General features: G+C 52.8%; 1 protein-coding gene across 1 annotated transcript in view; it reads right to left on the reverse strand.

Annotated features, from left to right (window-relative positions):
- The window catches only part of MMP24 (matrix metallopeptidase 24), a 51149-nt gene that overhangs the window by 4078 nt on the left and 34174 nt on the right, over positions 1 to 12897 (reverse strand). Inside the window, exons 5-8 of the mRNA XM_032295147.1 lie at positions 8252 to 8413; positions 5327 to 5541; positions 3125 to 3263; positions 1089 to 1355 (exon numbers count right to left, since the gene is read on the reverse strand). Of these exons, the coding sequence (XP_032151038.1) occupies positions 1089 to 1355; positions 3125 to 3263; positions 5327 to 5541; positions 8252 to 8413 (783 nt within the window). The remainder of the gene's footprint in view (positions 1 to 1088; positions 1356 to 3124; positions 3264 to 5326; positions 5542 to 8251; positions 8414 to 12897) is intronic.

Raw genomic sequence — 12897 nt, forward strand, 5'->3', positions numbered from 1 at the left:
GGCATTATTTCTAAGTATGCTATATAATTTATCTTATTTAATCCTCACAAAACCATTATATAAAGGTAGGTCCCATTATTATGCCCATTTTATAAATGAGAAAACAGAAATTAGAGATTTGCTCAGATTCATAGTGAGTGGTACTATAGTGGTTGTGAACCCAGCCATTCCAGCTCTAGAGGCTGTGCTTTTGACCATATCAATGGAGATCTACTTAACATACAGTCCTGGAGACTCACTCTGCATCTGGCCAGGCTGGCTGCTCCTCCTGAGAAGCTCATAGGCTGGTGGGGAGACAGGCTGTGAGTGACTGATGGCAGTTGTGGGGGCTGGTGGCCAACATGGCTTCTAGGAGGAGTTCAGGAAACACAAATTTAAAAGGTTTTTCTCTTGATGCAGTGGCTCACACTTGTAATCCCAGGGCTTTGGGAGGCCGAGGTGGGAGGGTTGCTTGAGGCCAGGAGTTAAAGACCAGCCTGGCCAACAGAGTGAAACCTTGTCTCTACAAAAATTGTAAATTAGCCAGGCACAGTGGCATGTGGCTGTAATTCCAACTACTCAGGAGGCTGAGGCAGGAGGATCACTTGAGCCTAGGAGGTTGAGGCTGCAGTGAGCTATGATCATGCCACTGCATTCCATCCTGGGCAACAGAGTAAGACCTTATCTCTTGGAATTAAAAAAAAAAAAAAATTTTTTTTTAAGGTTTTATTTTCATCTTCTTGCCCTTAAGCCCTGTGAAAAGGTGCCTTTGAAACATGCATGCCCATCATTGCTTTTCAGATTTGGTGACTCAGGGAGTCCCTGGAGTACACCTGAGGATAACTATTTGAGAGACGCTGTCTGAAGGAGTCAAGTCAGCCTATGACATCTCTCTGTTGTGAATCATTCCTGCAGATGAAAAAGAGTAACTTGGCAGCTGGTAAGTGAATTAATGGACCATGTGAATGTGGGGAGATAGGAGGCAACTGTCTCCCTCCAGGTGTCTTCTGAAGCCTGGAGGCCCATGGGCACTGAGGATGCCTGTGGGCACTGATGAGGACCACATAAAACCAGCTCCCCATTCCCACCACAGCCCGGCCTTTACGTACATCCTTCCTTGCTGATGAAGGCCCCTTGGGGGGCCTGTGGGATGCCCTTCCACACGGTGATGGGCTTGGGGTAGCCAGGGTCCGTGGCCCGCCGCTCCTCACTGTAGCGCCAGTACCGCTCGCCTTTGAAAAAGTAGGTCTTGCCCACGGGTTCCCAGCGCAGAGCTGTGTCGATACCTTCACGGGGCAGACAGCTGCCCAGCTCCCCCAGGCTGTGGGGGTACCCAGGTTCCACCGTCACCTCCTTAAACACCCAATACTTGTCACCTGTGGCCAAGAGGAGCCCAGGATCAGCTTCTCCAGTCACTCAGTGCTGCCTGCCCATCTTCAGGGTGTCAGGTGAAAACAGCCTTAGGCCTGCCTGATCCCCTCAGCCCCTTGGCCCAGTTTGAGTTTGGAAGGGCAGGAAGCCTGAGGCCAGTCACAGATCGTGGACTACTTCCCTTTGCTGCCTGGGCTCCGAGTCCCACCCTCTTCTGTTCATGTGACCTGCTCTTCTCTCCTCTCTGGTGATCTCAGCCACTCCCACAACTTCACATGCACTACCACCCCTCAAACCTCCACCAGTGACCCCCAACTCCGAGGCTCTCCCACTGGACCTGAGCAGCAGACCCAGAATCCCTGACCTCCCTTGGCCTGTGGGCAGCTCCACATCAGGGCTTCCCAGAGTTCCTCATCTGCACCCCAAAAAGGGCTCCTTCCTCATCACCTTCTGCCTGCCAGGTCCCCAACAGGGATTCCTCACTTCACTGTTGACCCTCTCTTTCTCCTCTCAGTATTCAGCCAATTTTTTTTTTTTTTTTTTAGATGAGTTTCGCTCTTGTTGCCCAGGCTAGAGTGCGATGGCGTGATCTTAGCTCACCACAACCTCTACCTCCTAGGTTCAAGCAATTCTCCTGCCTCAGCCTCCTGAGTAGCTGGGATTACAGGCCTGTGCCATCATGCCCCACTAATTTTTGTATTTTTAGTAGAGACGGGGTTTTATCATGTTGGTAAGGCCGGTCTCAAACTCCTGACCTCAGGTGATCCACCCACCTTGGCCTCCCAAAGCACTGGGATTACAGGCATGAGCCAGCATACTCAGCTGAATATTTAGCCACTTCTGAGGCCCTCTGACTCTCCTGACAGCTGTCCCCTGCTCTTCAGCTGCACAGCTCCTCCCTGGTTTGGGCCTCATGAATGGCGCTCTCCAGAACCGCCTCAGAAATGGCCACCCTGCCCCTGCCATGTCTGTCACCTCCTGCCTGCTGGCTCTCTGCTGCTCAGGAAGGTTCCATAGATTTCCAGCCTTGGCCTAATGGATCAAGACCACATTCTGGCCTGGCAATAAGGGCTCTTCAGGATTTGCCCCCAAATGACCTTCCTGGGCCATTTCTCACAGCTCTCCAAAGTGGGGCTTCTGTGGCCATGAAGTGGGTCTTCTAAGCCCTGTGAACATCTGTTCCCATCCCGACCCTGCTGCTTTACTCAGCCGTTGTCCCTCTGGAATGTTTTTCTTGCTTCTCATTTTCTAAGCCCTGTGAACGTCCATACACATCCCAACCCTACTCCTTTATTCAGCTGTTGTCCCTCTGGGATGCTTTCCTTTCTTCTCACTGTCTGTAGCTCACCCATCTTAGGCCTGGCCCAAGTAAAGATAATTGTCATGAAACAACCTAGCACAGTGCTGGGCACAGGGTGGGCACCTTAGCTCCCTCCCACGCCCTCCCCTGACCTCCCCAGCCTGAGTGACCTCCTCCCTCTGGGTTCTTACAGAACTGACCAGATGGCCTCCCATGGGGTACTGGGTGGTCTTCACTTGCTTGTCCCATGCTCTACTTCATGTGGGCGGAGCTGGTCACCCCACCAACCTTGGCACATATAGATTCTCAGGCATCACTTTCTGACCTGATTTGTCAAAGGTCAGTGTCTCTGTTACGGCTAGAAGGGCCCTCTGAGGACATCTGCCTCCCACCCTGCCTCTTCCAGCTTAGATGGGAAAAAGGAGGTCCCAAGACCTTGGGCAGGGAGCTATCCTGCAGCACAGGCGACATTACCTTTGAAGAAGACAAATCTCCCATCGGCCCTTTCATAGGCTGCGTCAATGCGGGCAGGAAGGCCCTTCCAGAACTGCTCGATCTGCATGGGGTAGCCCTCCTGCACTCGGTTATTGCGCAGGCGCCAGAACCAGCGATCCTGGGAGGGAGCCAGAGAGGGGGAGAAAGGTGTGTCAGGCCCTGCCTCTGAACCCAGTGATTTCAGCCTTGGGGTTTAGGCCCCAGCAGCCCAACGCCTTCCCTAGGGCCCAGCCTGGCAACCCTCCACAGAGCCTGTCCATTAGCTGCTTCGAACTTTTAAAGCCTTGGGAGGAAGACAGGATGCCCCTGTCACTCTCTTCATTTCAGGCTCCTGCTGACTGTTGTGGTGGGTGGACCATGAGACAGACAGCAGACAGGCCTGGTGTGGAAGGGCGCTGTGAGGGAGCTGGAAAGGATGAGGTCGGGGCCTGGAGTGGCCACATGGGGGCAGCGGAGTGTCGCTGACGTTAGGTCCTCAGGAGAGCAGGAGGCTGGGGTGGTCACTGATGCTGGGCCCAGTGCCCTTCATGGGGCTGGCTCCATCCAGCAGGGCAAGGATCATGGGAGCCAAGCCATGGGAATTCCCTGGAGACCTGGGCATGAATTGATATTCCTCCACTTGTGGCTACATGACCTAGGGCCTCATCTGCAAGTGCAGGTTATAATGGAGAATCATGAGAGATTCTAGGCAAAGGGCCCAGAACAATACGGGGCACACAGTCCATGTTGAGTAAATGGCAGCTAAATAGTCCGAGTCTGGTAAAAATGCCTCTTCTAACTGGCGCCTTGTCCCCACTGCAGCCTCGGGCTGGTAAGCAAGCAATCTAGGCAAGGCCTGTAGCCTCCCAGGACCTCTGTTTTCTTATGTGTAAATGGGGATGATAAAACCCAGACCTGCCTATGAACAGTTCAGTTGGATCAAAGTAGAATGAGTGCAGAAGAAGAAGCATGATTTGTAAAAGATGGTATAAAAGCCAGTAGTTTTAAAAGGTGTTTGACAAAGTACTTTCACATCCAGGTGTGTGACCTTATTTTGACTTTTATGTCTCTGTTAAGTTGATCTGAGATATACGGAGTCTTAAGAAAGGCCTAGACTTGCCTAGAGCCACTCGGTGAGAAGCCGGACTGGGGCTGACCCACGTTGCCTGATTCCTGTGAGGTGCTCAGCGTGTGCTGGGAGAACTCCATGAGGGGAGTGAGGCAGCCTTCTCCACCAGCCGGCGTGATGGAGACGCCCTGCCCAGATCCCCTTCAGAGAAGGGCTTCTTGCCCCAGTGGCTAGGAGTGTAGCCAGCAGACAGTTTTCAACTGTTAGCCCCTTTGGGGATGTCCTCTGCTCCAGAGAGCCCCCCTCAATTACTGGATGCCCTTGCTCATCCCGTGATTGAATGAGGGAGGGGTTATAATGTTCCAGATATTTTGGGCCCAGCGTAGGATGACTGGCAGGCCACCGTAGCTCCAGAGCTCCCTGTGAGGGTGGCTGAGGCTGCCATGGGCCTGCCTATGTTGCCACCTCTCCCTCTTCCCTGTCCTGCTTCCTTCTCTTCCTTCCCACAGATGTCGATTCCTAAGGTCCTCCCTAATCGAAATCCTGCATTCCAGACCCCACCTCAGAGTTCGCTCCCCTCAGAACCCAACCTACAACACGTCAAGCAGACGGCCACTCTGTAGTCCATGGCTGAAGGAGGACAGATGACAAGGTATAGCCTGGCCAGGAGCAGCCTCTCAAGCCTTGGCAGGGTCTGGAGTCAGATTCAGCCACCACTGACCTAGCGCCTACTCCAGGTTGGCCATCTTCATAGCCAGGCGTTCACTGGATCTTCACACACTCTTTGCTAAAGGAATGACTCCCCCAGGTTTCAGATAGAGAAACTGAGGTCCGGAGAAGGGAGGTGACTCACTCAGTCAAGGTCACAGACCAGAAGCCAGCATCCACACTTCCCCCAGCATTAACCCCTGGGGAGGTGAGTGATCACCCATCTTTCCCTCTCCCTCCTGGAAACAAGTTGATTCACTCAGCAGCACCAGGAAGAGACCCCATGCCCTGGCCACTGGGCCAGCTCCCGTCCAGGCCTCATTGTAACTGAATCCCAAATCAGGAACTTTCCCCAGCTCCATGTTATGGGGGAGGAGGGGGAAATGTCAGGGGCCAGCTGAGGGGCGCCAATCCATTGGCCCTACCTTAAACACAAACATCTCGCCGCGGAAGAGGGCCACTGTGTTGAAGTTTCCGTCACAGATGTTGGGTTTGGTGCCTGGTGTGGATGGCCGGTCCCCGAGGGGTGGCCGAGGAGGCCTGGGCTGGCGCTCATGCTTCCTCTCCGATGGTGAGTGGATCCTGCGGACGGGGAGTGTGGGGAGTGGCCTTGTGGGCTCCAGAGGCTCAGCTGGGGGTCCTGGAGAGAGGGGCTGCATCTTAGAGAGGGGGCAGCCGTTCCCTGCCTCCCACTGCCATTGTCTCAGCCTCACCCAGGCAGTGCTGAGACAAGTCTGACCCAGTCCAGCCTCCTGTTCCCTTTCCCTGGTTTAACTCCCCAAGTCTTTGAGAAAATGGATGAAAATAGCCATTATATTGAGACTCTCATTTTCCCACCCCCAAGTCTGGTATCTTTTATTTTCTCTCTCCTGTTACAGACCAATCATGTCCTTCCTTAGGGTCAGCGTCCCATGCCCTCTCTGCCCCCTTCACACACACTGGCCCCACTTCTCACCTCCTTCATTCATTCTGTAACCCACTCCAGTGCAGCGTCTACCCACCACCAACCGCTCTCCCAAGATCATCCAATGGAGGCTTGACTCAGACTTTGATGAGCACATGCCTCATCTGGGGATGTTGCTAAAATCAGATGAGGGTTCAGAGGGCCTGGGGTGGGGCCTGAGAGTCTATATCGCTTCACACTCTCAGGTGATGCTGATATTGCTAGTCTGAAGACTACACTTTGAGCAGCAAGATTCATAGAAACACTTTTCCTGAAACACCCTCTTGGTGGTTCTCCTGCCTCATGGGCTGTTCCTTCTCAGCCTCCTCTGCTGGCCACCTGTCTCATCTGCCCTACTCTAAAGGCTGGCATGCCCCTGAGTCCTCTTCTTTTTTCTCTCCACATTTTTGTTCTTAGGTCAGTGCTTCTCCACCTGTGCTGCATATTAGGATCACCTGGGGGAGCTTTTCAAACTCCCCCAGATGTTCAAGAAGCACCAGGCCAACTATCCAACTATATATATAAATATATATATATATATATTTTTTTTTTGGAGGAGTCTCACTCTGTCCCCCAGGCTGGAGTGCAATGGCGCTATCTTGGCTCACTGCAACCTCCACTTCCCAGGTTCAAGCGATTCTCCTGCCTCAGCCTCCTGAGTAGCTGGGAATACAGGTGCATGCTGCCCCACCTGGCTAATTTTTGTTTTTTTAGTAGAGATGGGGTTTCACCATGTTGACCAGCTGGTCTCAAACTCCTAACCTCAAGTGATCCACCCACCTTGGCCTCCCAAAGTGCTGGAATTACAGGTGTAAGCCACCACACCCAGCCTAATTAATTTAAATTTAAATGTCATTACTGTGTATGACTAGTGGTTACTGTACTGGGCACCAAAGATGCCAAATAAATATCCCAGCCTAGAGTTTTTTTTTTTTTTTTTTTTTTTTTTTTTTTAAACAGTCTCACTCTCTGACCCAGGCTGGAGTGCAATGGTGTGATCTCAGCTCACTGCAGCCTCCACCTCCGGGTTCAAGCAATTCTCCTGCCTCATCCTCCTGAGTAGCTGGGATTATAGGTATGTACCACCATGCCTAGCTAATTTTTGTATTTTTAATAGAGACAGGGTTTTGCTATGTTGGCCCGGCTGGGCTTGAACTCCTGACCTCAGGTGATCCACCCGCCTTGGACTCCAGCCTAGATTTTTGAGCTGCAGACTGGTGGACCCTGTTGCTACACAACTACAAAAGGTGGAAACCCTGGGGTCATCCTTGACCCTCCCTCCTTCCTCTCACCCCACATCTGATCTGTCAGCAGAATCTGTTGTTCTACCTTTGGATTAGATTCTGGGACCCGCAGCCTCCACCTGGTCTCCCTGCTTTACCTGTGGAGGTCCTGCCTGTCCTCCAGGGCTCTGGCTGGGTTATCTCCTCCATAGGGAGCCCTCCCTCCTCCTGTGCTCTGTAGCCTGGGGCCTACGGGTGCCTGTGCTGTCTTGATAAGCATTTGCTCAAGTAAACTGGTCTCCCTATCTCACCTGATTTGACCAGAGCAAGAACCTCATATACCAGTGTGAACAGAACTGGGAGAGAGGCATGTAAGAGGCCAGCTTCTAATCTTTCATCTTTATTTTTCCCTTTTTTTTTTTTTTGAGATAGGGTCTCACTCTGTTGCCCAGGCTGGATTGATGGTGAGATCTCGGCTCACTGCAATCTCTGCCTCCTGAGTTCAAGTGATTCTCCTGCCTCAGCCTCCCAAGTAGCTGGGATTACAGGCACCAGCCACCATGCCTGGCTTTTTAAAAAATTTTTTTTAATTTTGTAATTTTTGGTAGAGATGGGGTTTCACCACATTGGCCAGGCTGGTCTCGAACTCCTGACCTCAAGTGATCTGCCCACCTTGGCCTCCCAAAGTGCTGGGATTTCAGGTGAAAGCCACCGCACCTGGCCCTCATCTTTTCACTTTAAAGAACAAAGCTCTGGTTATAGTATCCATCACACTGTATCCCTGTTACTCCTGCAGATGTGCTAACCTGTCTGGCTAGAGGTGGACCCCATGGGAGTGCTCAGTCACCATCTGGTGGAGCAGGGAGGGAATGAAGCACAAAGGGAGAGGGAAGAGTATGGAAGGGGAGGGGTAAAGAAGAGGGAATGGGTGGCCCTCACCTCACTTTTGTCCCTCTCAGTTATAGCCCAGACCCTCCTCTAGGCTTCCCAAGTGTGCCAGGGAAAGCCTTGCCCTCTGGCCAGGCAAAGCCATTGGAAGTCTGTAAAGATCGCACACAGTCAGAGAAACAGCAGCAATGCTGATGGTAGCAACATCCCCCTCCCTCGTCCCCTGCCCCACGACAGGTAGGCAGTCACAGCCCAGCCCTGAGGAAGGAGCAGTCACCCATCTCCCTGCCACACACCATAGATCTTCTGGATGCCCTGGAGATCATCCTGGGGCAGCTTGAAGTTGTGCGTCTCCATGTACTGGTAGAAGGGTGCCATGATAGCGCTCGGGTCGTTGGAGTGCTCCAGTCCCAGCGCATGGCCCAGCTCATGCACAGCCACCAGGAAGAGGTCGTTCCCTGTGGAAAGGAGCATGAGGAGGTGCCCAGGGCACCCGCTTAGATGTGAGTCAGTCAGCCAAGCCATTATCTCAGCAAACACCAACCACAGGCCCTGTGCCAGGCCCCGTGCTGGATACTGGGGACATACAGAGAAATCAGACACAACCCCTGCCTCCCAGGCTTCTCTGCAGCATGGGGACAAGGAGAGAGAGAACAGTGAGGCAGAGGGCTTCAGGGTCATTAGGAATGTCTGGAAGGGCCGGGTGGGGATTCCGAGGAAAGAGGGGTCATTTAAACTTGGAGGAAGATGTTCAGGGAAGGCTTCACAAAGGTGAAGCTGAAGCTGAGTCTTGAAGGATCAGAAGTTAGTCAGGAGAATGGATTCAGGGGGCAGGAGACGAAGGGTGGGGGTGGCATTCTTGGCAGATAGAATGTGATAAACAAGGTCCAGGGACAAGCAGTTTCATTCCACCTGGCTCTGGAACAAAGCATGAGGGGAGGGCTGGAGAGAGATGAGGTCAGCCAGGCTGGCAAGCAGGGCGCTTAATGCCATACAAAGGAATTTGGATCAGCTTCTTGGCTAGTGGGGGGTTTAAGCAGGAGTGGGGGTGGTGATACAATGAAATCACTCTGGCTGCGTTTGGAGGGAGGATTAGTGGGAACAAGAGCTGGGGCAGGGGGATCTGTTTGGAAACTGGGGTCCAGGTGAGAGATGAAAAGGCACTGAGGCTGACCAGGCTCGGTGGCTCACACCTGTAAACCCAGCACTTTGGAAGGCTGAGGCGGGCAGATCACTTGAGGTCAGGAGTTTGAGACCAGCCTGGCCAACATGGTGAAACCCCATCTCTACTAGAAATACAAAAAATTAGCAGGGCATGGTGGCACATGCCTGTAATCCCAGCTACATGGAAGGCAGAGGCAGGAGAATTGCTTGATCCTAGGAGGTGTAGGTTGCAGTGAGCTGAGATTGCGCCACTGCACTCCAGCCTGGGCAACAGAGTGAGACTCCATCTCAGAAAATAATAATAATAAAAAGGCCCTGAGCGCAGGTGGAGGGAATGGGGACAAAGAGAGCAAGTCCTAGGGTTGGCAGACTGGCAGTCAGCTTCAGGAGACTCCGGGCAGGTGGGGCCTGGATGTGGGCAGCTCTCTGCAGGACCTCAGTTCTGAAGGAAGGGAACTGTTGGCCAAGATTAAGGCAGTGATTCGAGTGTAGGTGAAAACACAATCCAGGTCCTGGAAATGGGACAGAGGATCCTGAGAGTGGAACTGAGGCAGCTCTGTGGCACTGTGGTTATGAGCTCAGGCCCCTGAGCAGGACAGATCACCTTCATTCCCCCTGCCAGTCTGTGAATATGGCCAGTAGGCTTCTACCCCTAAGCCTCAATGTCCTCACTCATAAAATGGAGGCATCAGACCTACCTCACCGGGCTATGTGAGGTTGAATAAGATACACACGAAGTATGTGGCGTGGCACAGAATGGCAGCTGTTGTAATCCTATATCAGACAGAAGCTGGGTGACTGGAAGAAGCCCACTGACCAGAAAGGAAGCACAAGGCCAGTGGAGCACCAGCAACCAGATCCTCTGAAAGCCAACTCCCCTGAGCTTCTATATTATGCCTAGGACAGGACAAGGAGGCCTGAACTTAGGGGGATTAAGTGACTGTAGCTTTGGGGAACAAAATGCAGGGGGCAGGGAGTTGACAGGCCATTGGACCAACAGTCCTGACTCCCATCTGCCCAGTTTCAGACTCTTGCTTGCCTTGACCTCTGGCATTTGTAGCCCTGTGAGCCCTGCCTCTTGTCTCCTGGCCCTAAGGCATGGCTCGGCCCATTCCTGCCACCTTTAAGTCCAGGGAGGCTGCTAGGAGCCTAGGAGGCGGTCAGGAGTCCTACTGCCCACTTTGGCCCAGGCGTCACTGGCAAGTTGTTCTACTCCAACCTAGCCTAGCGTCACATGTGGGTGAGGATTATTTGGTCTTCCTGGCTTAGGTCTCTGGAAGAGAGAAGAACCCCATGTGGTAGACCCAGGCCAAGGGCAGTACATGCCTGCCACAATACTGACATCACCAGTGTCTTTGGTGAAGCTGCCTTTGAGCAATGGAAAGGAATGGGGATGGGCAAGATCAGTGCAAGGTTGGCCAAAAGCCTGGGGCTGGCCTTCTGCTGGCATGAGAGGGCCAGGCCGCCCCCAGCTCCTTCCTCAGGTCCTGGCCCCTCTGGCAGCAGGGAAGGGTGAGCTCATCTCTGAGCTCCATCCCAAAGGCAACTGCTAGAGCCAGCGGAAGGCCGCTCTGCTTCCTGGGGTCCAGTTCTGGCTCTGCTCCTGGGCTGTTCTATGACCTGGGACAAGGTGGTCAGGGCTTCTGTCTCCTGAGCAGGCTCTTCCCCAGGGGCTGTCCACAGGGAGCTCATCTGGGAACCAGGGAACAGGGCTCTGAGCACCATGGGAGACTCGAAACCTTTGTCCACAGCCTCATCTCTTGCTCTTTTAACCCCTGTGCTGGGTCTGCAGAGAACATGAGTAACCGCTTAAAGGAAAGAGGCCTGTGGGTTGGGTCCAGGAACCAAAGGGAAGGGAAGAGCCAGGGAGCCGGCATCCTGCCACACAGAAACCCAAGAGACCCCTTGGGAGGGAGTGGGGCAGGGGCAGAACTCCCTGAGCTCGTGAGGTGAAGGCAGAGGTGTGAGAAGGAGAGGCCTGCTATGAGGACCCCATGCTCCACGGGCAGGAGGCTATTAGGGTCGTCATTCTATTTTTTTTTTTTTTTTTTTTTTTTTTTTTGCGAAGCAGTCTTGCTCTGTTGCCAGGCTGGAGTACAGTGGCATGATCTCAGCTCACTGCAACCTCTGCCTCCTGGGTTCAAGCGATTCCTCTGCCTCAGCCTCCTGAGTAGCTGGGACTATAGGCGTGCGTCACCATGCCTGGATAATTTTTTATATTTCAGTAGAGATAGGGTTTCACCATGTTGGCCGGGATGGTCTTGATCTCCTGACCTCGTGATCCACCTGCCTTGGCCTCCCAAAGTGCTGGGATTACAGGCATGAGCCACCATGCCCAGCCTGGCCTTCACTCTTTAAGTGCGTGAGAAGCAGGGAAGCAGAGTGGTCAGGAGTGCAGTCTCTGGGAGCCAGACTGGCTGGTTTTGAATCCCAGCTCTGCCATGTCCTAGCAGTGTGACATTTTAAATTTCTTCCTCTGGAAGCTAGAAGGAACAATGGCACCTTGGTCATAGGGATGGGGGTGAAGATGAATGAGGCAGAGTGTGTAATGCACTCATACCGGCTCCTGGCACAGAAGTATTACCCTTCATTAGCAGGGTCCTGTTGAGCTGTGTGTGAGCACATGCTTGTGCACATGCTTGCCACCCAGGACTGTGGGTTCCTTGAGGATAAGCTTGTGTTGAAGAGCAAGGTGACAGCACCCAAGATGGAACAGTGCCAAAAGCACAGTATTTTCCCAAGGGAAACACCTGGACCACCTGCAGCAGAACCACCTGGGGTGACATAAAAATGCAGAGTCCTGGGGTCACACCTGGCTCGGCCACTTTCCAACTGGGTAAATTTCCTATTTTTTATTGTATTTTTTTTTTTTTTTTTGAGACAGAATCTTGCTCTGTTGCCCAGGCTAGAGTGTAATGGTGTAATCTCGGCTCACTGCAACCTCCACCTCCTGGGTTCAAGCGACTCTCCTGCCTCAACCTCCCAAGAAGCTGAAATTACAGGCATATGTCACCACACCCAACTAATTTTTGTATTTTTCATAGACACGGTTTTACTATGTTGGCCAGGCTGGTCTTGAACTCCTGGCCTCAAGTGATCCACCTGCCTCAGCCTCCCAAAGTGCTGAGATTACAGGTGTGAGCCACTGCACTGGCCTGTATTTTTTTTTTAAGACAGGGTCTTGCTATTTGCTATGTTGCTTGGGCTAGTCTCAAAACACCTGGGCTCAAGCCATGCTCCTGCCTCATCCTCCTGCCTCATCCTCCCGAGTACTTGGACCACAGGTGCACCCGGTTCAGAAATCCACTTTCCTCATCTGTAAAGTGCTGATGATAATCCCTGCCAGTTGGCATCCCAGGGCAGGGATGGGGGAAGTCTGTGAGGTCAATGTGGAGGGCCCCACTCTGTGCAGCAGGGCTGGGTCAGGATGACTCTCTTGTCCTGTCACCTTTCCCTACGCAGGAGCAAGGCAGGGCTGGGCACCCTCCCCTGCAGAGCTTAGTGACTATCTGCTGACTTCACTGCTTGACTCATTTGAAAGAAACGAAGGCAGAAGATGTCTGAAAGTAGCCCCAGGAACCAGCTTAAAGGTGGGATGGGCTAGCTTGCCCCTTCACTCAGACTCCACCTAAGTGGGGAAGCAGAACCACCCTTATGACCCAGTGGTTCTCCAGGGGAGCATTTTATTTTTATTTATTATTTATTTTTGAGAACAGGGCCTTACTCTCCCCCAGGTTGGAGTGCAGTGGTGTGATCTCAGCTCACTGCAATCTCAGCC

Source organism: Sapajus apella, unplaced genomic scaffold (genome assembly GCF_009761245.1).
Source record: "Sapajus apella isolate SASKATOON/1434 unplaced genomic scaffold, GSC_monkey_1.0 scaffold33, whole genome shotgun sequence".
NCBI classification, from domain to species: Eukaryota; Metazoa; Chordata; class Mammalia; order Primates; family Cebidae; genus Sapajus; species Sapajus apella.